Raw genomic sequence first — 26,597 nt, 5'->3', positions numbered from 1 at the left:
ACATGCCATACGCTCAGCTATTGTTCAGTGCACCTTAAAATACGCAGACAATTGGCATTGCTTTCAAAAGATACAGTTAGTAAAAAAGATACGATGTCCAGAACCAGATCATAACAATTGCTTATTACAACTGGGAGATGGTACACTCACCAATACAGATGAACTTCACCCACATATTATTACAATTCCTCAAGCCTTTATCTGCGACGACTTAGTTACAGACAGATTTGGAACAGCAATCTCATTAGACCAAATGCCCCTTTTAGCACAACGCACTATATTATGTCCAAAAAATATTAATGTGGAAAACATAAATACCCAAGTCATTCCATTACTTCCTGGAGAGACACAACTCTTTCTAAGCTCTGACAAACTTGACTCTGATCACAACAATAACCATCTTCATTGACATTACAAGTTCTGACCTGAAATTACCTTTTACACTTAAACGGCGTGTACAAAGAAATTTTCAAATAAACCTTTACACTGTGCCACACACTTTATTGTTTGCTTTCTATTTGCATCATCTACACCTTCACACTATTCTATATCTCATTCATACATCACGCTCTTTGTCATTCCCAACACCAGGGGTTGGCGAGCGAAGCGAGCAGGGGGCGGAGCCCCCTAGTTACTGTAGATTTAGACAATGAAAAATGCATAAAAGGAAATTGCATCCAAAACAAATTATATGAATAATATAAGTAATGAAATCAGAAAATAAGTTTTTTTCATTAATGAATACACTTCTTGAATTTTTAATTATAATTTTTAGCATTTAGTAAATATTTGAAGGTTTTATTATGTAAATTTTACATCATGCTAATTATTATGTAAATTTCTTTAACAACTTTCATTTCTCCATCAGCCACAGTAGTTATTGTCAGCCATCTGAACCCACGCAAAGTCACTGTCTTTGCCGAGTGTACATGTTTACCCAGTGTGTATGTAAATTTGTCGTGTGTGTCTTCGTCCTGCAGTGGACTGATATCCTATCCAGGGTTGCTTTGCACCTAGTGCCAACACCAACCTCAACGAGTTTCATTGGTTCTGATATTTTTAAGTTATGTTTCTCTAGTTCATTTTCTCCCAAATTTCTGTTATGTACAGTACATGAGATAAGATGAATATACTGGAATCCATTATCTTATCTATTAATTTTAAAAAGAAAACTCTTGTTTAAATTTGAATTCAGTTTTTTAAGGAGTTGTGAAATATTTTGGTACAAGTCGTGTGAGCATCATCCGTTCAAAGCTAGTAGCTGTAATTCTTCCCTCCTTTGAGTAAAATAATCAACTGGTTTCATTAGAAAAAATATGAATAAATTATCAGATTCGCCTCTCATTTTTTTATTCTGGTTTTAATCAGGATGAATCGCACAGACAATTTCATCTGCAACTTTTTCAGTGTGAATTATTTACCTTGATTAGATCCCATGATGCTTGAGGAAAAAGCACTTTGGTTCCTAGCCAAAAAGGACCTGGCAGAGCATATTAGTTTAATTGGCTTTTACAAAGAAATGTTACCGTATTGTGAGCCCCACTCTCCATTAAGGGTATTTAAACATGGAGCAGGAACTTGCAGCAGAACTAAAAAGAGAACCTTTCCAGCCTCAGTTGTATTTCAGGATGGTGAAATGAGCCGTTTATTTTTCTTTTTGCACATTTCCTAGCAACAGATCTTTTTTGTTCAATGGGAGAAATATGTCAGGAAGGCCTCCACCTCTTTACATGTTTTCATCTTGAAAGGAAAGCAGTAGAACAGAAGAAGAAACTGTGTGTGTGTGTTTTTTATTTAAATGTCATTTGTTTACCCCTTTTTAAGCTTTCTGCTGTATTTAGGTTTAGGAACCATGTACATTTCAGTAGCTGTTAGCAGTGAGAAAAGAAAAGCATTTTGCTTGTTTGTAATTGTACCGGATTTACATTGTATGTTCAAGTCTCATATTAATTTACACAAAATAATTATTCAATAGTATCATTTCAAAAGAAACCGATATTAAAATTACAAATATCACCTATAAAATAGTGTGTGTTTTTAATTTAGGAATTCTTTCTGTAGTATAGCAAAATGAAATACTTGCTTTCATAAATCTTAGCACACACACACTGAAAAATCTGATATAAACATGCATTAACCTAAGCAGATTAACAAAATATCATTATCAAGAGTTCCTGAATTGAGGAGAAAACACCGTGTTTTCAGTCTGAAAGTGACAGTTTTATACTAATATGTCAGCTGTCAGAGGACAGGAGATGAAAAAGTGTGTCATGTGATTGTCACAAATCAATCTTTAGTTTGAATGTTCTGGATTGTCGAGAGGTTGGTTCCACCAGTAGCTTTACCATGCTTTGTAATCCCTTATGGTCAGAATGTGAACAATTAACATAAAAGACTATGATAAATTTAATAAATTAAATGTGTTTTTTGTACCTTTGTACAATGCTTACAAATATGAGGCTGCTCACCAAAAGGTGTTGTTTCTGTTGTTGAGGGAAAAGTAATTTCCATAACACTACACTACTAGATCTTTAACAGTAGTCATAAAGGCATTTTTTTGGTGAATAATGTAATTGATGAGTGCTTTCTTGAAGGCTGAATTGGATCCATTTCTATTTCTAGTTCTAGTTCTGTGGAGCTCTTGTGCCAACTATGGATCAGGTATAAGAATTTTGTCAGTATAGACAATCTAAAAAGAGTGGCCCTGAGAGCCAAATCCATGATCTTGTTGATTAATATTTAGTTTTACATGCTTAGATAGATGTATTTTATTAATAGTAAGCTTCAAAAACTTCAGCTTTTGATTAATATAAGTGGTATTGTATAATAGCCTAATATAACAGAATGCTCAAGCAGTCAATGATAAAAGGTGTCACAAAGTGACATAGGACAATAGATAACTCTTAATGAGTACCCATAAACCTTGAGAAACTTGCATAGGAGGTTTTGTTTTCACATGTTAAATGTCATTTGTTGCTTATTTTAATTTTGTCTTGGAGCTAAGTATTAGTGGCAGTAATTCATTGTGTTTTTGAGACGACTGTTCAATATTGTTTTTATAGAATAGTTTGTTTTTTATCTTGAAATTTTCAGAAAGTCATAGAAACTGCTTTTATTTACGTTTGTTTAACTGTCCCAATTGTCAGTTCTAAATTCTCAATACCAGTCCCTCAAAATGATGCTAACATCATGATGTATTGAACATTTTTGATACGTTTATTAGAAAACATTTATTCACTCCAGTTTGTCTTACTTGAGGGTATTATGAAGTTCATGCAATGTACAGCAAACTGGTCCAGTCTCAAGAATGAAGTGTTGCTGGGGGTTAATCAGGGGGTGTCAGTGGAACTAAAGGAGCAGTAGGAACTCGTATCTTATTGAGGGATCTTAAGGACTTGTTCAAGACCTGCACCTGTTAGTTCTTTTTTTTCTGCATTCAGGTCCTATTTCCTAATGAGCCGAATATTTTGTAGGCATACATGTAGGTATATTATGGAGTGAATTCAAGTTTAAAATACTAAAACGTATGTTAGTAGTAGTAGTGCGTAGGACTGAACTAGTGATTCCTGGCAAAGATATCTGAAGTTATCGATTGGACAGTAACAATGCAACAAATAGAATATTCTAAGTACAGATTGTTAAGCAGTATAGCTAATGTTGCCTGTGTTTATTGCAGTATAATACAGTGCTTTGCCATTTTGAAAATGCTTCAGTTCTTTTCCAATCAATGCTTAGCTATCCTGGGAATCCACAGCTCTCTGAAAGCAACTTCCTTGTAGAGGCTTGTAAGGACTTGAACTCAAATAGGAGAGCAGTTATTTTAATACTTTCTGTTGTAAGCTATTCTGTTTCCTGAAACATTCATGTGGTTAGTATGTGATATACAGTAACTATTTTACTTGAACTTTGTATTAATTAATAATGTGTATTGGTTAACATAAAGGTGTTAGTGGCTTAACTCCACTAGATACACAGAAAGAAAAAGGAATGGAAAAATGAGGTAGAGAAGTGATATTTCAGTTTTCCGACTCACTCCCAGCTTAGATACAAAATACTTCAAATATGAAATGCCCAGGTTATGTACTAATGGGTGACACACTTGGAAAAAGCCCCACCACTTTTACCATGCTGCACACGATTCACGGAAATGGACAAATACCAGCGTGGATATGAACTGTCCTGTAGACAGGCTTGAATGATTTATTTTAATTATCCCACTAACACTGTCGTTTAATACAAAACCACTGTGAAAGGTAACACATTGTTCATTTTATCATTTCATTTTCATGGTCACACTGTTAACAAGTACATAACTATTTCTAAGCGTATTAAAAACAGATGTTAAGTTACATTTGCTATTTTTTTCCCCCTCATTTCTACTAAGGCAATTAATATGGGAATACTTCATTCTTTTCACTACAAATTACAGATATGTCAACATCAAAGCCATTAGAAAAGCTAATATGGCCTATGTTTAAACAAAAGACTGTTACCATAAGCATCATGTCAGATTTAATATAGTGTAGTATACTGAATTATGACATTTCATTGTCATGCAATGGTGTGAGGAGAGTGCTTTGGTGAAGCTGGTATTCAATTTCAACTCTTTGTCAGTGACTGGACTTAGGCCGAAGTCCCTGAATTAACTATACTCCAGTTACTAGTTGCACTTTGAAGTGTGCATATATAACCTATAACTGATCTTTAGCCAAGACATTTTCTTTTTACAAAAGAACAAAGATGAGTTGAGAGACAGCCTTCAGTTTTGAAGTTTGAACAGATTTACTTGCACCCTGCAGCATCTTCCTTTTTCTATCAGAGAATCCCTGAAATGCTACACCTCACAGAGAAACCATCAAAACCACATCAGACCAGCTTTATTAAAGATTTTAAATTTTCCATTGGCCACATGTTAACCCATAATCTTTTAAAGGAGTTATATTGAAACTCTTTCAAATTAAAGATGTCTCAAGCTTCATAATTGTATAGTTTTTGAAGAAGTGTAAAACCTTGGCTATTTTCATCCTTTTTTTCTTATTTGATGAGAGCAGGGATATTTTTTTCAACATTATGGAAAGAAACTTCAGAAATATCCAATTAAAAGTATATTTTAGTACTTTATTTAAATGATAAAACTTGTTTTTACTTGATAAAAAACATTCTTTGCAAATTTTATTTTTCATATTATACTGTAGATTTTGGTAGTAACTTTTAATCCTGTTCAGTGTATGTTTTTATATTACCTTTAACTCTCTTTTTTAATTGTGAAGGGTTGCTTCAGCACAGGGCTTCCCAACCTTGGAGTTTCCGTATCCCCGGGGGTGCAAGATGGCATTTCAGGGGGTGCGACAAAGAGGAAGGCTGTGTCGCAGTTCACCAAAATTGAGTGAGGTGCATTATTCTGACTTTATTGTGATGTAATCGGTGTCTTGCAGTGTGCCATCATTTGTAGGTCATTTATTAGTTACTGTTCCTGTTCTATGCTATGTACATGCAATTGTCATCTGTGAATGAGCCACAGGTTCCTTGCTGTGGGCAGTGCGCTCGTAAAGACTAAACTTTTTCGGACCTTGCAATAATCAATAGAGAAGGGTGAGGTCTAGTATAGATTTTTTGTGCAAGCAGGTCAGGTTGTGGAACACACACTGTTATAGCATGTTGCTGCACACACCCCATGACAAAATGGCTCAGGATCCCTTGGGTAGGCCCACCCCCTGGAAATGACCATCAATCTGCCTCAACCAGGTGTTAACATGGATGTCCCCTTGGCCTGGTCCAGCCATGCAAGTCCTCAACAACGAGGATCCTGTGAGCCAGATCACACTCAGAGAATCGTGACATATTGCCATAGTGCCGCAACTGACACTCCCACACAATGAAGGTAATGTGCCTCATTCATGACTCCATGAGCAACCACTCATTTGACACAAAGTCAAACCAGTGGTACCCAAGAATTCTCCAAAGAGACACAGTATTAAAGGAGTCCAGTCTTTTTCTCGGGTCACTGGACAGCGTCCATGTCTCACAACTATATCACAAAACAGGAAGCACCAGGACTCTAAAGTCTTCTAAAGATATCAGGAGCACCACACACCCCTTTCCAGCGACCTCATGTTTTCCTAATTCATCTACTGACTTCATAGGTAGAAACACCAAAGACATGAATGTCCCAGCTGAGGTAAGTAAACTTCTCGACAAGGAAAACACTCTTCTCTGCAGACAGACACACAGCTGACGGCTGTGCCCAGGAGGTCATTAAAGACCTGTATCTTGGTTTTTATCCAGGACACTCGTAAGCCCAGATACACAAACTCCTCACTCAGTTTCTCGAGACCCCTGATCAGATCCTCCATTGACTCCACGAAGATCACAGCATTGTCGGCAAAGTCAAGATCAGTGAACAGAGTAGAAGCAAGAACACACCCCTGATGAAGACCAGAATCAACTAGGAAAAACGCAGAGGTTTTGCCTCCATTCTGCCAAGCACTCACAGTACCATTGTAGGGGCCAGCCATAATGTCCAGCAACTTTGGGAAGATCCTGCAAAGTCTCAGGGTGCCCCACAGGTTAGCTCAATCAACTGAGTCGAACGCTTTATGAAAATCAACAAAGGCTGCAAAAAAACTCTGCCGTTATTCATGTTTACGCTCTATGAGAACCCTCAATGCCAGGATGCAGTCAATGAAAGACTTCTTAGGCATAAAACCAGATCTGTTCTGGTAGATGAGCAAGCGATCACGGATCCTATTGAGAATGACCCTAGCAAGTACCTTACCTGGCACCAAGAGTAGCGTTATCTCCCTGTAGTTGTTGCAGTCCAGGCAATCACCCCATTTTTCAGTCAGCTAGGATGATGCCTGTCTCCCAAATGGAATCAATGATTGCTTGCAATGCATGGAGGACAGCCTTACCACCAGCTTGGGAAAGTTCACCCTGCATACCACAGATCCTTGCAGCCTTCCCTACCCTCCGTTGGTTCACCACCTGTGCAATCTCAGTGAGACTGAGTGGTTCACATCTATTTGGAGGATCAGCCACAAGAACCGTGGACCCAGAGATGTCCAACGTCATAGCCAGAGGATCAGCTTTAAACACCTGCTCAAAATACCCAGCCCAGCGGGGCACAATTGCAGCGTCATCCGTAAGGACTGTTCCATCACCTGCCCTGATTGCAACTCTCCAAGAAACATTTGGATATGGATGTGTGTAAAGCCTAGATTCCTCTGTAAGCAAGACGTGAGTCACTCAACCATAGGTGGAGTGTCACCTGCTCACAGATTCCTCTAACAAACACCTTATCTGCCCTCAGAGCCCTTGCAGCTGTCCTTTTCAGTTCCAGGTACAAACCGGAGTTGCCATCAAGCTGTGTGCTGTGACTCCTCTCGATGATATCCAGGGTGCCCTGCAAGTTGAAACACCACCTACTGGGTACACTGGTAACACCAATGCAACACTCAGCAACCTTCAGGGTTTTGTCACGGAAGGTCTCACACTTCACATAAGGATCAGCATTTGTACCCAAGTCTGTAAGTTCTTCAAACAAACTTCATGCAAACCCATTAGAAACAGCTTGATTTTGGAGTCTGGCCAGGTCCAGCCTCATTCTCCTAGTAGGTAGTAGCCTTCTGTACTTAAGCCAGATCTTCAGAGTAGCAACAACAAGTCTCAGTGACTCAGGGTGCTGGAACCAGGATCCAGCGACCCGCAGCCCCTGACCTTTTGCAAAGTCAAGGAACATAGAGCATCTTTCACTCCGGTTACCAGACCCATGAGGACTGAAACAATCCTCACAGCCAACCCTGTCCGTGCCATTGGTCACTTTGAAATCACCCATGACCAGAGGAGTGTCGCCTCATGGGCACCCATCAACCACCAAGCGAAGTTGTGAATAAAATTCCTCCCTCACCGAGACATTACTCACCACGGTCAGAGCATATACTTGAGACAACACACAAGGCACCCTGTACAAGCCCTGATCGTGAAATGTCAGTGATTACTGATTCTAGTGGGCCTGACAATTGCGCAGCAATTTTAATGGTGCAGTTCATCTGTTTTTGTGCTGCAGTACATATGTAATTTGGGGTAGAAAGCTCATCGACTGTGTTTCATTGTTTGGCAACGTGCCAGCACCCATTGCTTCGGGAGGGTCTCCAATCTGCCAAACCACTTTATCATAAGTCATTTCCTTGTGGCACTTGCTGCTTTGTGGGATATCTCAACCCCTGGATTGTCAATTGAGTGTCTAAAGCTTTACAAAGGACACATTTACAAGACTGAGATTTATCAAGGTTAATTGCTCAATTAAAATTTTATGCACTGGGTTAAAAGCTTATTTATTTTAGTTAAATATGTTCACCCACAGTACTGTATGTGGTTCAAATATTAGAAATTTGACTTCCTCATCTTCAGATGTGATATTAATTTTGTAAGGTGTGCTAGCTTAAATCAAATTTAATTAATTTTCTACGGGTACGGGGCATAGAGAAGCTGGGAACTGCTGCTTTAGCACCATTTTATATCTGATGTCTCTTTTTATTTCTGTCTTAAGCTGTGTTGTTGAAACTTGCCTTTTGTGCTATATGAATGCTGTTTAAAGAAACTTACTCCATGGTGCATGTGCACTCAATTCACTGATCTACAGGCATGGGAGATCCTCACTTAAGGCATTCCTCACTGTCTCATTTGTAGTGTATGTTCAGAGAAGTAGTGTATCTCATCCAGTTATATAAACATGTATATGAACAAAGTCAAGGTGATTATGATCCCAGAGAAAATATTCATTATTATTTTTTATTATTATTACAGTATTTGATTACAATGTAGAATTTGGATGTTACTTTTGGATAATACATTTAATGAATAATTGTGTCTAATTTGTTCATTTGCAATATATTCATTGTAGTACAATTATAAAATCAGTAAATTATTAAAAAAAAAGAAAATATGAGCTTTTAATGCGTGTCCCAAGTTATCTAGTGTGGACATTGTTTATTTATTCATTAACTGATGTCAAAATATCACACATTATCTTAAGAAGATCTGTGTGTGTGTGTGTGTGTGTGTGTGTGTGTGTGTGTGTGTGTGTGAGTGTGAGAAGAGTTTCACTACAAAATACTATATTTACATTTAAGTTAAATTAAGGAAAACAACCTTTTTTTTTACTGCAACCTAATGCAATGGAGAATATTGACAATATAAAGTTCTGCAGGTTTCATAAATCTATATTGAAACATTTAACTTTCAGACATAAATCTAGGAGGTGTCATTTTTCTGACAAAAGCTTTTTTCCTTCTTGGCCAAATAAAAATATCCACTTAAGGAGTGACTACAGGTTAAAAAAGATATAAAAATATATTCAATAAAAAATTTACCAATAAGAGTCAACTACTAATTAAAATAAATTATTAGCAAGAACAAAAATAGCCTTCAGACATCTACAGCACAGAAAATCACAAAGACTGACAGAAGTCTTTTTTAACCATACATACATTCCACACTGAAACATTGGTCAGAAAAAAAATTCATGCAAATTTACAACCTCCTTGATTTTCCAGTTATTAATTTGCAAATACCTGTTTAACATAATCATATTAGCACAAGTTTAATACTCTTAGTCCAGTATAATTTCCACTATTAAATGCCTGTGTATATGAATTTAACTATAACAGGGTATTTTAGTATATTTGTTTCAGTATAAGGTGTATGTATTGTTAAGAATCAACCAGCTTCTAAACAATACCTCAGAAAAGCTGACAACTCACTAGGATTATGTGCGTCCTGCTCATTAGCAATAACTACCAATAAATAAATAAGTAACTTAATCAAAATAAATGAAGCACACAGTTAGTGCTGCCAAACAGGAAATCTCACACTGTTAAGAGTATGTAGGATATTTGGAACGTACTGATTGGCTCAAAGTGTGTTTGTAATAAAAGGAAAGTGATGTTTATTGCATTGTGAAAAAAAAGTAGACATCATAACATATTTTTTCTAAAATATGATTGCAGTGTGGCATCGCATTGTCAGTCAGTTGACTTTGTACACTAGTGGCATTTATCATATTTAGAGATGACAATCCATTTCTCTATATCTCCCACATATTGTATAGTGTATGTATAATATATATTTTATCCTGACTGACCTTCATCACACTGTTACTCACATGAAGAAAGAGTTTCATGCAGCCCATGCAGTCATGAGTTAATAAATCAATGTTGTATGAAATATGCATATTCCTATTAGTGCACAAAAAATCTCAGAGGACCTGTTATCAGTCCCACTCACAACATTCACTGTGATTTTCACTCATGTCAAAGGGATACAGTTTTTAATTTAAATAAATAAAGTATAGTAACCACCCCTCTATTTTGTGTGTTCTTCACAGTCTAATTTTGTCAAATGTGCTGCACTTATTTTAAACCATGTTTGCATTTACTTATTTGATTCATGCCTTTGTCCAAGGTGACATACAACATTTGAGGTACAATTGGTTAATCTATTGTCTGTCTCTAACTAAACCCATGTATTAATGCTTTGACATTTGGATTTCTTGGTGCCTTCACTCAAGTGTTCATGTGTTGCTGTTAATCTTTTTTATAGCAAACAAATGCATAATTCAGAAATCCAAATGTCTGAAGTATTATCTGGACCTCCACAAGAGCAGGTTGATTCTTCTATTAATTTCTAATAGAGGGAACTGATAACAACTAAAACGATTGATGTTAATATCAACACTCATATCTTTGATGTTGTGCCTTTTTAAAGAATAGACCCAAATGACTGATATAGAACATATGTGATTTGTGAGCTAAATTTATTGAAAAATGCATAGAAAAATAATAAATTGTGACTGAACTGGTTATATTGATATACATTTCGATGTGACCAAGATGGGTGTAATCATTGTTGTAAAGATGATTGTTTGTATGAGCTTGGAGGCAGATGCCATTAAACTGAGGCTGTCCTCTTCAAGAGCCTTTATACCGGTTGAGAGTGTGCTGATCAGTCCTCAGCTGTCTGTCTGTTTATATGAATGAGTTAAAGCACTACTGTGCCACCTGTTTTGTAGCTTTTATAGCTTGGGCTGTATCCCCCTTACCATTTTAAAGGTCATTATATGGTGGCCCCCACACATTCCAATATCCATTTTAGTAACACAGGAGTTTATTAAGAGGTTCTTTGGCCTTGCTGTTAGAGTATCCCTGTGTTTGGTGGTTCGGGCCGGGTAGACATTAAACCTAGAAAAGACAGTACTACCATTAGGAAAGTGTCCTTTGATTTTTTTTTTTTCCTCCTTTTACAGCAGTTAAACAATGAACATCTGTTTAGGTGTAGATTACTGAAAGCTACATTAAATTACTGTAATATTTCAGCTCTGTCCCCTCAAGCAATATCCTGAGAGACATTATCATTGGTCCACTTGTCCTGAATTAATTACCTGTGACGCTTGTTTTCGGGTATAAACATGATTAGTCTCAAGTAGATAGGTTACCTGCATCTCTGAGACACATTATCAGGCCAAGAAAGTATAGATAGTTAGGTCCTACAGTGAATCAGTGTTTCTCATTTGTTTTGTTTTCACCAAAATCAGAAATGTTCAAATAAACATGAACATACCAATTTGTAAGTTTTGATATGCCTTGTTCTGTTTTGAAATCAAAGATGCTTAAGAATACAAGAAGTGAATTTACTATGTCTAATAAATCGTAGGCATATATTGTGCAGACATTTACTAAATCTCCCCTTTTTAATCTTGTATATGACAGCCTTTATCTGTTTAGTTTTGTGATTTAACTGTATTTTTGACAGTATTTTCCACTTGATATTTACCTAGCTAATAATCCTATTTAATGTGACCAGTTCTCTTTGTACATTTTTTTTCAGTAATAAAACAAAAGCTGTTTGACTTTCAGAAGTTCACATTAGTAGAGTAGGCATTTCGGAAAAAAAATTGTGCCAGTATCCATTGGCCACAAAAAGAACAATCAGCAGTTTTGACACAGATATTGTACTTTTTTAATTAAGCCAATAAAACCTTCCAAATGTCTCCTTTACAAGAATTACTGAGTTATTGTAGGTTATTATTTCATTTTAGTACCTTGTGTCATGTTTCGAATATATTTTCTCTCCATGAGATTTTGTGAGTGAAAAAGTCAATTTGGATTATATACAAAATAGCAGCATCCTGTTCTCTTTTCGTAATTTAAACAAGTTAGGATAAAAATTAATACACTGATTTCTCTCTTCATTTAATTGAACTCTGTCATTCACCATTTAGCTCTCTTCCATATACATATCACTTCATTGTGTTTACGCATTTTTGCATCAGGGTATTTTTATTTTTTTTATTTTTATTGCTACTATATTATCTTATAGTAATTAACCATATTGCTCCTTTTTACTGCAAAGCAGTGTGTTTATTTTCTTGTAATAGTGCCTAGCAGAAGTGTACTAGCACCTTTTTCAAAAAATAACAAATGTTGTAAATAACTTATTATATTTATACCAATCATTAGTTTAAACTTGCCATACAAGTGTTAGTAAGATCCATTTTATTCTGTTTTCATTTTTTGTTTAAATAGCTCCAATACATAGTGACCAATTAATTGTTAGTAATTTCTTTCCAGAAACACAAGTTAAAGCTAAACATGTATTTTTTTAAATTTATATAAGAACATTGCATCTTTTACTTGTAAATGTAGCCACATTCACACTTACTCTTTTACTTAAATTTATACTTTATTATGGGTTTATTTTCATTTTTAGTTGACTTACATTTTTAAGAGCATCGAACATTAGTCATGTTATGAACAATAGAATTTTTTTTTTTTTTAATTACATGCCTTTACTTTGTAAACGTCTGGTGGGATATTTTATACAAATGTGCTCTCAAAAAATAACATTTTACCATGTTGGAGTTGTGATTATCCTGCACTATATTATTGTTGTCAAAAGTATATTTTGGTAATTACATAATGCCACAAATAATTGCTGTCAGTCATTAATGTGAAAAATGTGTGCATGTGTATGTTCAAACTATTTTGAACAAGGTTTCCTGTAAAGTTTTGGCATTATCTTAATTTTCAACATTTAGGCATTTGAAGTTTCATCATTGATACATTCATATTAAAGGGAGAGACTCCAAATTACATTGATGTGTTCCCCACCCTTTATAATTACAAAAAAAATGTGTATATTTGTATGTGTATATACAGTATATACAAGTCCCTGTCTTGCACCCCAAAATAAAAGGCTGAGTCTCAGTACTTTAGCAAAACCATCTTTTATTCTTCTTAAAACAGGAAAAGCACATTTATTGTAGCGGAATCTACCACTCTCCTAAACACAGACACAGCTGTCAGGCATGGTCGTGGCCAGGTTAGTGGCCAAGTAATACTGTTCCCTGCATTTATATTGTTCCTTGCATCACCCATCGACAGCAGGTGCTCATAGCATGACCGCAATCTTTTCAGATTTGCTTTTGCGGCGAGCTGCTACAGTGCTGGGAGCCTACAGTTACTCCAGCAATTGATAGCATGTCTTCTACAGACACGATGATCGCTTCGGGACACTCATCAGCGTGTCGTCCTGCTGGGGGGGATGGGTTTGGGGGAGTCTCAAGAGCCCCAAAAGAGTTTAGAAACTTAATATATATGTTGCTATACTTTGTTCTTAAATATCATGGATAGGTTCGTTAGAAAGTGCAGTCTTTGAATATAATTTAAGTTATCCGTAGTTATCTGATTATAATCCTTGATGTAGAATGAGATTTTTGCAGTTTTACATTGGGTAAAAGGTGTACAACATTTTTGAGGGGTGTATTTAATTCTTCATATCTCTCTTGCCTAAGGATATTATGAGTGCCAGAAAATTCTATTAAACATGACTTTTTCAAGTGTATTCAACATGAACTGGCGGAAAAGTAGCCTGTGTGATTACTAGTTTCCTTTATGTTTGTGGTCATTTCATTTTTTTAACTTTCCTTAGACCCTCAAGTGCACTATTAAGACATATTTCTTTCAATATATGACAGTGTAGGTTTTCAAGCAAATTGCAACAGTCCTCCAAATGATAAACTGGCTATTTCTTATATTAGTCAATGTAGGATCCATGCCACAAAGCTCCTATTGCTGCATTTAGAATAGCTTATTAATGGAAACACTAATAGGCTGCTATGTCTTTATTATGATTAGCATATGGTGCATTTAAGCTTACTTACTTATTAAGCTCAGTTCGACACAGCCGTTTTGTTTATGGTCACTTGCTGTAATCTGTTTATCATGCAACACTCTTGTTTGTGTTAATATATCATAGCTGGCTAACATCCAGGTCTGAATAAGCTGCATCAGCAAATAAATAAGTAAGATGCAGCTAAACAGTTTATTTTTTATATATATATATATATATATATATATATATATATACATACACACACACACACAGTGGTACCTCGGTATATAGTACATCCTTAATCCGTTCCAGATCCTTTGGTATACGTCCTGTTTGGCATAAGTCAAACAATTTTTTCCCATAAGAAATAAAGGTAAAATGATTAATCCGTTCCCATGAAAAAAAATCCTATTGTTATTGGCATATTATACATTGATGGGGTTGTATAAAATAATTTAAACACTGCTTAATACTAAAATACATAAATACAAAAGCAATTAGATGAAATAAATGAAAATTTAACCTCACTTTAGTTTTTAATAACGTCTTTGTTTTTCACAATCATACATACCGTCATTCTCGGCATACGGTATGCAGCAGCCAGGCCCCAGATACGCATGCCACCTTCATACTTTTCAACAATCAATTCAAATTTACGCGAAAAAACACAAAATCATGGGAAAATTCACAAAGTTATAGCGCGGGTTGTTCACTGAATGCTAGTAACCGGCGTACTTACGCTCATGGGCAGTCGTGGCTTTGTGTCGAGAGAGGTAAACAAGGGTAGCGCGCGGATTGTTCACTGAATGCTAGCAACAGGCGTACTGATGTTTGTGGGCAGCGTAGGGTAGCGCGCAGTGTGACGATGAAGGTCCGCTCCACGCTCCCATACGTCGTTACGGGGAGCCCTGAACCCGACAGTGTCGGTAATGTCACAGAGATGAGCTGACAAATGAGGACAATTCTCAAATGATGCAGGGAGATAGTGAAAGAATGCCAGGTGCTTTTATTTAAAACAAAAATCAGTGTCCAAACAAATAGTGCAGTGCTTATGGTTTCAATAAATAATTATTTAATAAATATCCATAAAAACAAGTGTTCTCTGGGGATAAAAACAACAATAAATAAATCAGATAAAATCCAAGGTTAAAAATGCAGTCTCACTCTTCCCGATCACAGCCCACCTGTGCAGGTGCAACTCGCTCCAACTTCCTCATTAACTCCCCCACGGTCGTGCAATCGCACCCACGGAGAACGACACGGCTATACAGGTTAAAACCTGGCCCTTTTTTTTGAAGCCACGGACCCGCTATACCACACGCGGTGTTCTAGCACGCAAGTCGTATTCCAAACAAAGGTCGTATACCAAGCAAACTTTTTCGCGTCCAAACAGGACGTATACCAAGTTGGACTTATTCCAAAGCAGACGTATACCGAGGTACCACTGTGTGTGTGTGTGTGTGTGTGTATGTATATATATATATATATATATGATATAGTTGAAATAATTTTACTGGCAAATAATGCAAAGAGTACGCGACACGTGTTTCGCCCTAATTCTGGTCTCATCAGGCGTACCCCAATCTACATGCTGTCAAATGAACGAAGCACACGCCGTGGCGCAACATTAGAGGCTTCGCCTCTGGCGCTGACGTCCGAGGTTCGGTTCCCCGAGAGGGGTATGCAGTGAGTGTGTACGCTTGATGTGCCCAGAATTAAAACACATGTTGCGTACTCATTACATTATTTGACAGTAAAACTATTTCAACCATTCTATGATCTGTTTCTCGCAACTGAAAGAGGGCACCGTGGCGGATGTTAGCCGATTTGCTGTCCAACCACAAGTGTTACCTGGTAGGTAACCACCCATACAATCAGATTGTGATTCAGACTACGAATGCCATATATATATAATATAATATAATATAATATAATATAATGTCTCCAATGTGACCAGCTAGTTAGATTGTGGAGATGTACAGTATTCGGGAATGTAGCTTACACAGTAGATGAAATGAAAAGTGTCCCATTTTAGAAATGGTGTGTGATGGAAAATAACTGATTGAACCTTCAACGATTGTAAACATTTCTTTTATTGTTTTATTTATTTATTTATTCTTTTAAACAGAAGAAAATGGTGAAAATGGTGAACTGGATCTGAATGGGATCGATGATAGTGAAATTGAGAGAGTAAGTACATAATTGGAAATTTGTAAATGTGAAGTGAATTTTGTTCAGTTGGCAGTTGAGTATCACATTTGCTGTAGCAATACCAGTTCTAGAAAGAAAAGACCATCTGAAAAGAAACCAATAGAGAAGAATAAATTACATTATAATTTATATGTGTACTGACCTAACTCTTTAATGCCTTTTAATATATACAGTACTGTCATTTCTTTCACAAGCAAATTAATATGAAATTTACATAATACATTTCATATTTTATTTTTCTATTAATATGTCCAAAATTACATGTTGTATATAAATATAATATTGCTTGTCATAGTCTTTGACATGAAAGAATTTCATCTTTTAATTAAACTTATTTTTACAGGGTCTATCAATAAAAAGAAGTAGCATTAATGTACTATTAAGAAGGGATAGGAAATAGACCTGCCCTCATAGGGATTTCTGGCACCGATTCTTCAGTATTTTTTTTTTTTTTTTTTGCATGAAGTCACCTGTTTCAATTTAAAGACGCACGCCAGCCACAACTACCATATGGATAATGCATACTGTGCCTTTAAGCATATCACTGGTAACATTCATTAATTCAGATCTGGAAAGCTTTTTCCTGTTAAATTAGAAATTTATTTGTAAAGTGCAGTTTTGTTGTTTCCAAAAGGAAGATGCCATAGGATAATTTGTTATTTGATGTTCACTTAGTATTATTTCATGCTTTCAGACATCCATTTTCTTATTCTACTTTAGCTAGGCTAATAAAGACAACAAACTAGTCAAATGAAATCTGACTCTTGTGTGCTTGGTTTAGTGAGAACCCTAAAATTGCTAAAGTAAATAAAAAGTAGATGTCTTGCTGAAAGTGATATTTAATGGAATTGAGATTCTCCCTCTTGAATAAATTATGCCCATTCAGGATGTCAGAGAAATTAAATGCACAAGACACCTTTTTTCAAAGTGGTTCATTCTCATAATTGTGTACTACAAATCATAAAGAGTTAGTCCATTATTTAATTAATAAAATAAAACACTGATAGGGAGATAGGCTTACAGTGTTTGAAAAGTGAAAACTTTGTATTCCACTACTGGCCAACTAACCAGTACTATACACTCTAATAAAAGCAAAGTTTTACAAAGGCACTGCTACATTTCCAAACTTAAAATTTTCATTTTAACCTTGATGTCAATGGGATATGTTAAGACTTATGCCATATAATTACTTTCAGACCATGAAATGTGATCCACCAACACAAAGGTCCTTGGTAAAGTAGGTTATATGATGGGGGACAGGTAAGACAGGTTAGGATTTGTGGTACCTAATTTAAACAAGGTGAAATATAATATTCTAGCAGGCTAGGCTTTTATGGCTGATACAAGTATTAACTCTCCATCCATCCATATTAATTGGGCAAGGTAACTATAGCTGAAGCAGTCAACTCCTCACTCGGGCTCATAGTAAGAAATTTGATCATCATCTGTAGGGTTATACTAAGAGATAACTGTGCTGCAGCAACAGAGTTTTCTTCACTTTATCTCTAGTGACACAGCCTAAGATAGAATACATAATGCACATTTATAAGCGTTCTGTCATCTGTTTGTAAAAATCCACTTTAATACATCCTGAATTGTTTGTAAGCATTAAGTTGTGCACAGCTTCTGAGTACAATTGTAAATTATGTAAAAGTAAGTGCTTCTTTTTATATGTTAACAATGTGTGTAATGTCATGGACAATTGTAATTTTAGAAACACAGGCCATTCCTTCAGTGAAAAGCTGTGGTTTATTTCAAGGTTTTCAGATCACATGAGAACAAATAAAGAAAAAAATCAAAACTACATGAGCATCGAAACTGGGGACCTGAAAGGGTAAATTTCTAATCTAGCAGAAAAAATTCTGTCACATACTTTTGAATGTGTGATAACTTTAAAAGTCACCACTCTCTTTGCAGAATATCTAAGAAGTTTTCTTTAGAGAATAACAGCAGGCAGCTCTGTGTTAAAGCCATAGACTCTTGGCTAAGGTGGTTACCTGTGGGTCCTTTTTCTTTCTAGTATCTTCTTAATGAAAGCGAAATCAAAATTAAAACTGAGCTGTGGATGAAGGAAAATGCTGATTACCTGAAGGAACAGAAAGGTAAGTGGCATGTAGAGCCCCTTCGTGTTGTGTACTACAAACAAATTAATAATTAATAACCCCTAGAGCGTGCACTTAATTAAGTTCAGTTTGTGTTTTTTCCCTTTCAGAAAAAGAGGAGAGAATTGCAAAGGAAAAAGAGCTTGGAATATATAAGGAGCATAAGGTAAATAATTAAAACCATTCTAAATTATAAAGACAGGTTCAGTAGATGAGGCTCAATAAATACCCTGCATACATATTTTAATTGTATGTAAACCATAACCTAGTCTGCCTCTTGTTTATTCCATTAGTTTTTGAAGATGAGAGAGTTCACTTTAGCTGCACACAACACAAGAAAATGTCTTGCTTTCCCTGCCACTTCATTTCTAGAATTGCTTAAATGTATATTTACAGGATTTCTGCAAAGGAAGGGTTACAGCTGAAAGATATTCCAGGCTTAGTCATAACTTCTTAAAAGATTGGTGTTTTTCGGCTGCCACTCTGAATTATAGACTTTGATAATATTAAAATGTGTTTCTTACTGCAATGTTCAACATGTAATAGCTACGTAGTTTCTTGCATCTTAGCCCAACATTATTTTATAATTTACTATTTAAATGAATGTGTGTCATTGTTGACAGTCATTGAAATCTGTTTGAGTCACAGAAGGTTAAACTCTTTGACCAATCTATACACAATAATGATCACCACAGTTTTTTTCTTTTTGGTAAAGCCCAAGAAATCTTCTAAAAAGCGTGAACCCATCCGTGCCAGCACAGCAGGGGAAGCTATTGAGAAGATGTTGGAACAGAAGAAGATCTCAAGCAAAATTAATTATGATGTGCTAAGAGACCTTAACAAAGGGGGTGGCACTCCCAATCATGAGCAAGATGGCATCATTCACAGTGGTAGTGCAAAGAAATCTGCTACACGCAGGAGATCAACAAACAACAACCGAGATATCTCTACTCCAGTTAGCAACATGGGGAAGAGGTAAGTTAATGTAATGCAAACCTTCTACGTATTATGCAACATGTTATCTGTAACCATGTGGTGAACATCATCATTGAGTGATTTCTGTCCAATAATTTTAGTTTTTTTATGTAATTTCTGTTATAAATAGAGAGTCATTTCTCAGACAATTTCTTGGATATAAAGAAAAGTTCTTTGTGATGGACATTTTTGAGCAGTATTCGTTGTGCCTATTAGAATCAGAATTGTGTGGTCATTTTGTTTCAATGTTTTTGTTGGACAAAAGTGTACAGACATACACTTATAATAAGTTATGGATTAACAAATTGGTACTCTTGTGTGCAATAAGGTAAATTCATTTCACGTTAATCAAGATTATTTATTGTTAGTGCCTGTAGATGCGGCATCCACAGTAATGAGGGCTCTGCATCGGTCTGTCATGGTGAAAAAGGAGCTGAGCCACAAGGCGAAGCTCTCAATTTACCAGTCGATCTATGTTCCTACCCTCACCTATGGTCATGAGCTATGAGTAGTGACCGAAAGAACGAGATCGCGAATACAAGCGGCTGAAATGAGTTTCCTCCGCAGGGTGTCTGGGCTTTCCCTTAAAGATAGGGTTAGAAGCTCAGTCATCCGGGAGGGGCTCAGAGTAGAGCCGATGCTCCTCCGCATCAAGAGGAGTCAGATGAGGTGGCTCGGGCATCTGATCAGGATGCCTCCCTGGTGAGGTGTTCCGGGCACGTCTAACCGGGAGGAGGCCCCGGGGAAGACCCAGGACACGCTGGAGGGACTATGTCTCTCGGCTGGCCTGGGAACGCCTTGGGATTCTCCCGGAAGAGCTAGAAGAAGTGGCTGGGGAGAGGGAAGTCTGGGCATCTCTGCTCAAGCTGCTGCCCCCGCGACCCGACCTCGGATAAGCGGAAGAGGATGGATGGATGGATGGATGGATGGATGGATGGATGGATGGATAGTGCCTGTAGTGCAGAAAAGCTGATGGGGGGGAGTTACATTAATGCAACAATGTAGCCAATGTGCTCCAATTGGCCACAACATTAACACCACCTGCCTAATATTGTGTAGGTTCCCCTTGTGCCACCAAAATAGCTCTGATCTGTTGAGGCATGGATGCCACAAGACCTCTGAATGTGTCTTGTGGTATCTGGCACCAAGGCATTAGCAGCAGGTCCTTTTAACACCTGTAAGTTGCAAGGTGAAACCTCCATGGATCTGACTTGTTTTTCTAGCACATCCTACTGATGTTCGATTGGATTAAGAGCTGGAAAATCTGGAGACCAAGTCAACACCTAGAATATTTTGTCATATTCCTCAAACCATTCATGATCAATTTTTACAATGTGGCAGGGCACATTATTCTGCTGAAAGAGGCCACTGCCATCATTGAATACCGTTGCTATGATGGAGTGTACATGGTTGGCAGCAGTCTTTAGATAGGTGGTACGTGTCAAAGTAACATCCACATAAATGGCAGGACCCAAGGTTTCCCAGCAGAAGATTGCTCAGAGTATCACACTGCCTCTGCTGGCTTGCCTTCTTCCTAGAGTATATTCTGCTGCCATCTCTTCCCCAGGTAAACAACACATATGCACCAGACTTTCCACATGATCTAAAGCAAAGTATGACTCATCAAACCATGCCACCTTCTTCCAATGCTCAGTGGTCCAGTTCAGACACTCGTGTGCCCATTGTAGGCATTTTTGGCCAAACACAGGGATCAGCATGGGCACTGTGAAATAGTAAGCTGCGAACCACCCTGCTAGCATAATACTTCTTTGGACTCAAACCAGATAGGCTAGCCTTTGTTACCCATGCACAACAATAACCCTGTTGCCAGTTTACCATTTGTTATTCCTTAGGGTACTTTTGATAGATACTAACTACTGCATACTGGAAACACTCCACAAGACCTACCATTTTGGAGATATTCTGGCCCAGTCATCTAGCCATCAAAATTTGTCATTGTCAAAATTTCTTAGATCCTTGCATTTTCCCATTTTTCCTTTTTCCAACACATCGCCTTCAAGAACTGACTGTCTAATAAATCCCACCCCTTCACAGGTGCCATTGTAACGAGATAATCAGTGTTATTCACTTTATCTGTTAATGCTTTTAATGTTGTGTCTGATTGGTATAAATTACAAAACTAACCAATAGCAACAAAAAAAAGCAATATATATGCAAAATTATTTCATAAAACATTTAAATGAAAACATGCAACATGCACCCAAGTTATCAAGCAACAGTGAGACAATGCAAGTAATTGAGCTACAGGCACTCAGTATCATTCATTTGTCATTGCAGGCTGATTGGTAGTTCTTTGGTAAATCTTTGCATGCTACACAATATTGGCAGCTGGATGACAAGGGGGGGGGGGGGGGGGTCAACAGTCTGGCACTGAAGGTGTTTGAGGTCCAAGATGATTGAGACTGCTTTTGGCTGGTATCATTTTCCATAACATTTTTGTCAGCAGATTAATGAACTTCAACTACCCACTGTAGGGCCTTATGATCTTTGAATGCCAAAACCAACTTTTCTGAATGTTATCTTAGTTAACTGCAGCATCCCTGAGTGCTTTAATGTATGCCTGCATATGTATTTATACAAGCCATTAGATCGTAATGCATATTTTATAAATAGTTTCACTTTGAATTGTATCAAGGGTTTTCTGACCTTTTAATGCTATTTAGGACACAACATTAGAATAGATTTGTTTAGAACATTAAAACAGTTTTCAACTAATACAGTAAGACCACTTGAAGTAACCATGTGCCATCCTCTTTACCTAGATTTATTATAAAACTAGAGGAGAATTTATTATGTAGTGTTTTTTTTTGACAAACAAAAATTGCATGTCTTGTCAGAATTAACCAAATGTATTACTATATGTTATGTTAAAAAAAATTAAATGGTTAAAACCTGCTGATGCAGCACTATATCCTGATATAAATCAGTGGTTCCTTCACATAATAGCATAGTTCTATAAATATTCCTAAAATACACATGACAAATGGACTATTTCCATTAGTAAATCAGCATTACAAAAGAAAGGTCTTTCATCCCTACTAATTTCATTTTCTTGAGACCAAAGTCAATAATGAACACTTGTAAATTTCTCCCCAAAAGTGTGGAATGGAGGACAAGGAATTTTTCCCAGAGCAGAAATGCATTATCTTGAAGTCTTACTAGTAAAAGCTTATGCATTATGATACATAAGTAATAGCATAGAATTTCTTTTTCTTTTTTGCATAAACCTGGATCCATTTTGTGCATTGGTTCAAATCAGAATGGCAAAGAAAAATGTTCAAAGACAAGCCATCTGCTTAGCTGCCTTTTTTGAGAAGCATTTTTTTTTTTTTTTTTTTTTTTTTACTCCAGTTCTACAGTATACATAGTAGTCACATATTCAGTTACTGTTACATCTGCTGGACTAATTTCTCAAATATTAATATTTATCTTGCTATTCCTCTGAGATTGCACGTGATCAGACACTTGTAATATCACCTCATTTCTCCATGATATTTAGCAAAGTTATGATAATGTGACATTTCACTGTTGCTCCCGTGTTAGCAGAAGATCCGAAACATGAGTGACCTGAATCACTGCTGTAGAGCACATCAGCTTCTGTCAGTTAGGTTATCATATCTATGCTCCATCATACTGCTTGTCAGTGATGAAAAGAAAATCAGATGTTTGAATGCTGATGCTGAAAAAAAACAAGAAATAGTGACAAAGTGAATTAAGTAAAATAATTTGTAAGGATAGCTTATATACAGTGCATCCGGAAAGTATTCACAGCGCATCACTTTTTCCACATTTTCTTATGTTACAGCCTTATTCCAAAATGGATTAAATTCATTTTTTCCCTCAGAATTCTACACACAACACCCCATAATGACAACGTGAAAAAAGTTTACTTGAGATTTTTGCAAATTTATTAAAAATAAAAAAATTGAGAAATCACATGTACATAAGTATTCACAGCCTTTGCCATGAAGCTCAAAATTGAGCTCAGGTGCATCCTGTTTCTCCCTGATCATCCTTGAGATGTTTCTGCAGCTTAATTGGAGTCCACCTGTGGTAAATTCAGTTGATTGGACATGATTTGGAAAGGCACACACCTGTCTATGTAAGGTCCCACAGTTGACAGTTCATGTCAGAGCACAAACCAAGCATGAAGTCAAAGGAATTGTCTGTAGACCTCCGAGACAGGATTGTCTCGAGGCACAAATCTGGGGAAGGTTACAGAAAACTTTCTGCTGCTTTGAAGGCCCCAATGAGCATAGTGGCTTCCATCATCTGTAAGTGGAAGAAGTTCGAAACCACCAGGACTCTTCCTAGAGCTGGCCGGCCATCTAAACTGAGTGATCGGGGGAGAAGGGCCTTAGTCAGGGAGGTGACCAAGAACCTGATGGTCACTCTGTCAGAGGTCCTCTGTGGAGAGAGGAGAACCTTCCAGTAGGACAACCATCTCTGCAGCAATCTACCAATCAGGCCTGTATGATAGAGTGGCCAGATGGAAGCCACTCCTTAGTAAAAGGCACATGGCAGCCTGCCTGGAGTTTGCCAAAAGGCACCTGAAGGACTCTCAGACCATGAGAAAGAAAATTCTCTGGTCTGATGAAACAAAGATTGAACTCTTTGGTGTGAATGTCAGGCGTCACGTTTGGAGGAAACCAGGCACCGCTCATCACCAGGCCAATACCATCCCTACAGTGAAGCATGGTGGTGGCACCATCATGCTGTGGGGATGTTTTTCAGTGGCAGGAACTGGGAGACTAGTCAGGATAAAGGGAAAGATGACTGCAGCAATGTACAGAGACATTCTGGATGAAAACCTGCTCCAGAGCGCTCTTAACCTCAGACTAGGGCGACGGTTCATCTTTCAGCAGGACAACGACCCTAAGCAAACAGCCAAGATATCAAAGTAGTGGCTTCAGGACAACTCGGTGAATGTCCTTGAGTGGCCCAGCCAGAGCCCAGACATGAATCCGATTGAACATCTCTGGAGAGATCTTAAAATGGCTGTGCACCGACGCTTCCCATCCAACCTGATGGAGCTTGAGAGGTGCTGCAAAGAGGAATGGGCGAAACTGGTCAAGGATAGGTGTGCCAAGCTTGTGGCATCATATTCAAAAAGACTTGAGGCTGTAATTGCTGCCAAAGGTGCACCGACAAAGTATTGAGCAAAGGCTGTGAATACTTATGTACATGGGATTTCTCAGTTTTTTTATTTTTAATAAATTTGCAAAAACCTCAAGTAAACTTTTTTCACGTTGTCATTATGGGGTGTTGTGTGTAGAATTCTGAGGAAAAAAATGAATTTAATCCATTTTGGAATAAGGCTGTAACATAACAAAATGTGGAAAAAGTGGTGCGCTGTGAATACTTTCCGGATGCACGGTATATGTGTGTGTATACCTGTATATCTATCTATCTATCCATCCATCCATTATCCAACCCGCTATATCCTGACTACAGGGTCACGGGGGTCTGCTTGAGCCAATCCCAGCCAACACAGGGAGCAAGGCAGGAAACAAATCCTTGGCAGGGTGCCAGCACACCGCAGGGCACACCCACACACCAAGCACACACTAGGGCAATTTTAGAATCACCAATGCACCTAACCTGAATGTCTTTGGACTGTGGGAGGAATCCGGAGTACCCAGAGGAAACCCACACAAACACAGGGAGAACATGCAAACTCCACAAAGGGAGGACCCGGGAAGCACACCCAGGTCTCCTAACTGCGAGGCAACAGCGCTACACACTGCACCACCGTGCCGCCCCCCTATATATATATATATATATATATATATATATATATAGATATATAGATATATATAGATATATATATAGATAGATAGATAGATATAGATATATATATATAGAGAGAGAGAGAGATATAGAGATAGATAGATAGATACAGATGTTGTGCATAGTGAGTGCATACTTGGTTCTGGATTATTTTATATCTGTGGATTGTAAGTGTAATTTACTCTAATTTGACTCATTTCTGGAGCCTTAGTCTACATCCTTACAGAAATCTCTTATATATGTCTGGATTATGAATGTAATTTACTCCAATTTGACTCATTTCTGGGGCCTTTGTCTGCATTCTTATAGAAGTCTCTCATAGTTTGTATTCCTCAATTGAGTCTGTGTCATTGTTAATTATCCGACATTCAGATAAGAAGGATCAAGAGCTGGCATAATGAAGGTTTGATACATTATTTTTTGTGCTTTTTCTAATGGTAACCTGCCTTAGTGCATTTCTGTGCATCTTTACCCTTTTATGGAACACACCCATGATTTCAATATGATCTGTATTATTTCCGTGTGCTTATTTGTGCCTAGGTGTCTTTTTAAACTGGTCAGTTAAATTCATGGGAAGGGAAGTTATTTTAGAAAGAGAAGTAGGAGTGGGAGTGATTGAGCAGCTGTTTCACAGGGTGTGAAACTTTAAAGAGGCTCTTCAGTGTACTCCTCTGACTTTTTAAAAATGCTTTGGTGACTGCATGTCTGTGAAGAATTCTCTCTTTCGCATTCATTATACATTCCCTGCACTGTAGGCCCCTAGTGCATCTCTAAAAACAAACTTAATGCTCCAAGGCATCAAGGGGGCAATAGAGAACAGTCCTTGGATGTTCATGATGCTTCTTCAATCAATATTTCTGGCTGCAGTGGAAAAAAACATTGTAAAGTAAATGGAAAAGGTGAGACATGTCTGCAGCTGCAAAAGATAAGCTCTTGGTTTGTTTGCTTTTTGAAAGCAGACATTTTTTTGAGCTAACTTTGCTAGTCAAGGATTGCAAACTACAACTGTTGGCATGATTTAAAAAAAAATGTCATTTTTTCTAAATGTCTTACATTTGCACTTTCTGAGTCTTAGCCCGTGGAGAGAGCTAGTGTGATATATAAAGCATTACGACATTAAGTCATACTCGATATATTTCCTCCTACTATCTGTTTTTTATATTTTCTTCTTGTATTCTTTGTTCTAAGAAAAGCTGGACAGAGCCTTTTCTCCTGCTTATTTTGTAAAAGCAAAGCATAATTTTACAAAGAATACATTGATATTGATAGCTCCACATTAAAAAGGCTTTACTCCAGTTAAAGTTAATCAATTCTACTGTATGTTAAATA

The 26,597-nt window shown here is 37.2% G+C and overlaps 1 protein-coding gene and 1 long non-coding RNA gene across 4 annotated transcripts in view; both read left to right on the top strand.

Annotated features, from left to right (window-relative positions):
- The window catches only part of brf1b (BRF1 RNA polymerase III transcription initiation factor subunit b), a 329,557-nt gene that overhangs the window by 241,248 nt on the left and 61,712 nt on the right, over positions 1-26,597 (top strand). For all 3 annotated transcript variants that reach the window (XM_028822170.2, XM_028822169.2, XM_051920111.1), the window contains 4 exons: positions 16,298-16,359; positions 18,401-18,482; positions 18,593-18,648; positions 19,198-19,457. In XM_028822170.2, the coding sequence (XP_028678003.1) occupies positions 16,298-16,359; positions 18,401-18,482; positions 18,593-18,648; positions 19,198-19,457 (460 nt within the window). The remainder of the gene's footprint in view (positions 1-16,297; positions 16,360-18,400; positions 18,483-18,592; positions 18,649-19,197; positions 19,458-26,597) is intronic.
- LOC127526074 (uncharacterized) lies at positions 14,550-15,661 on the top strand. The gene is made up of 2 exons (XR_007933694.1): positions 14,550-14,932; positions 15,502-15,661. It is a non-coding gene; the product is annotated as an uncharacterized LOC127526074 (long non-coding RNA).

This window comes from Erpetoichthys calabaricus, chromosome 16 (genome assembly GCF_900747795.2).
Source record: "Erpetoichthys calabaricus chromosome 16, fErpCal1.3, whole genome shotgun sequence".
Taxonomy (NCBI): Eukaryota; Metazoa; Chordata; class Cladistia; order Polypteriformes; family Polypteridae; genus Erpetoichthys; species Erpetoichthys calabaricus.
Note: the sequence above shows the minus strand (reverse complement) of the source record. Positions and strands in the feature narration are given on the sequence as shown.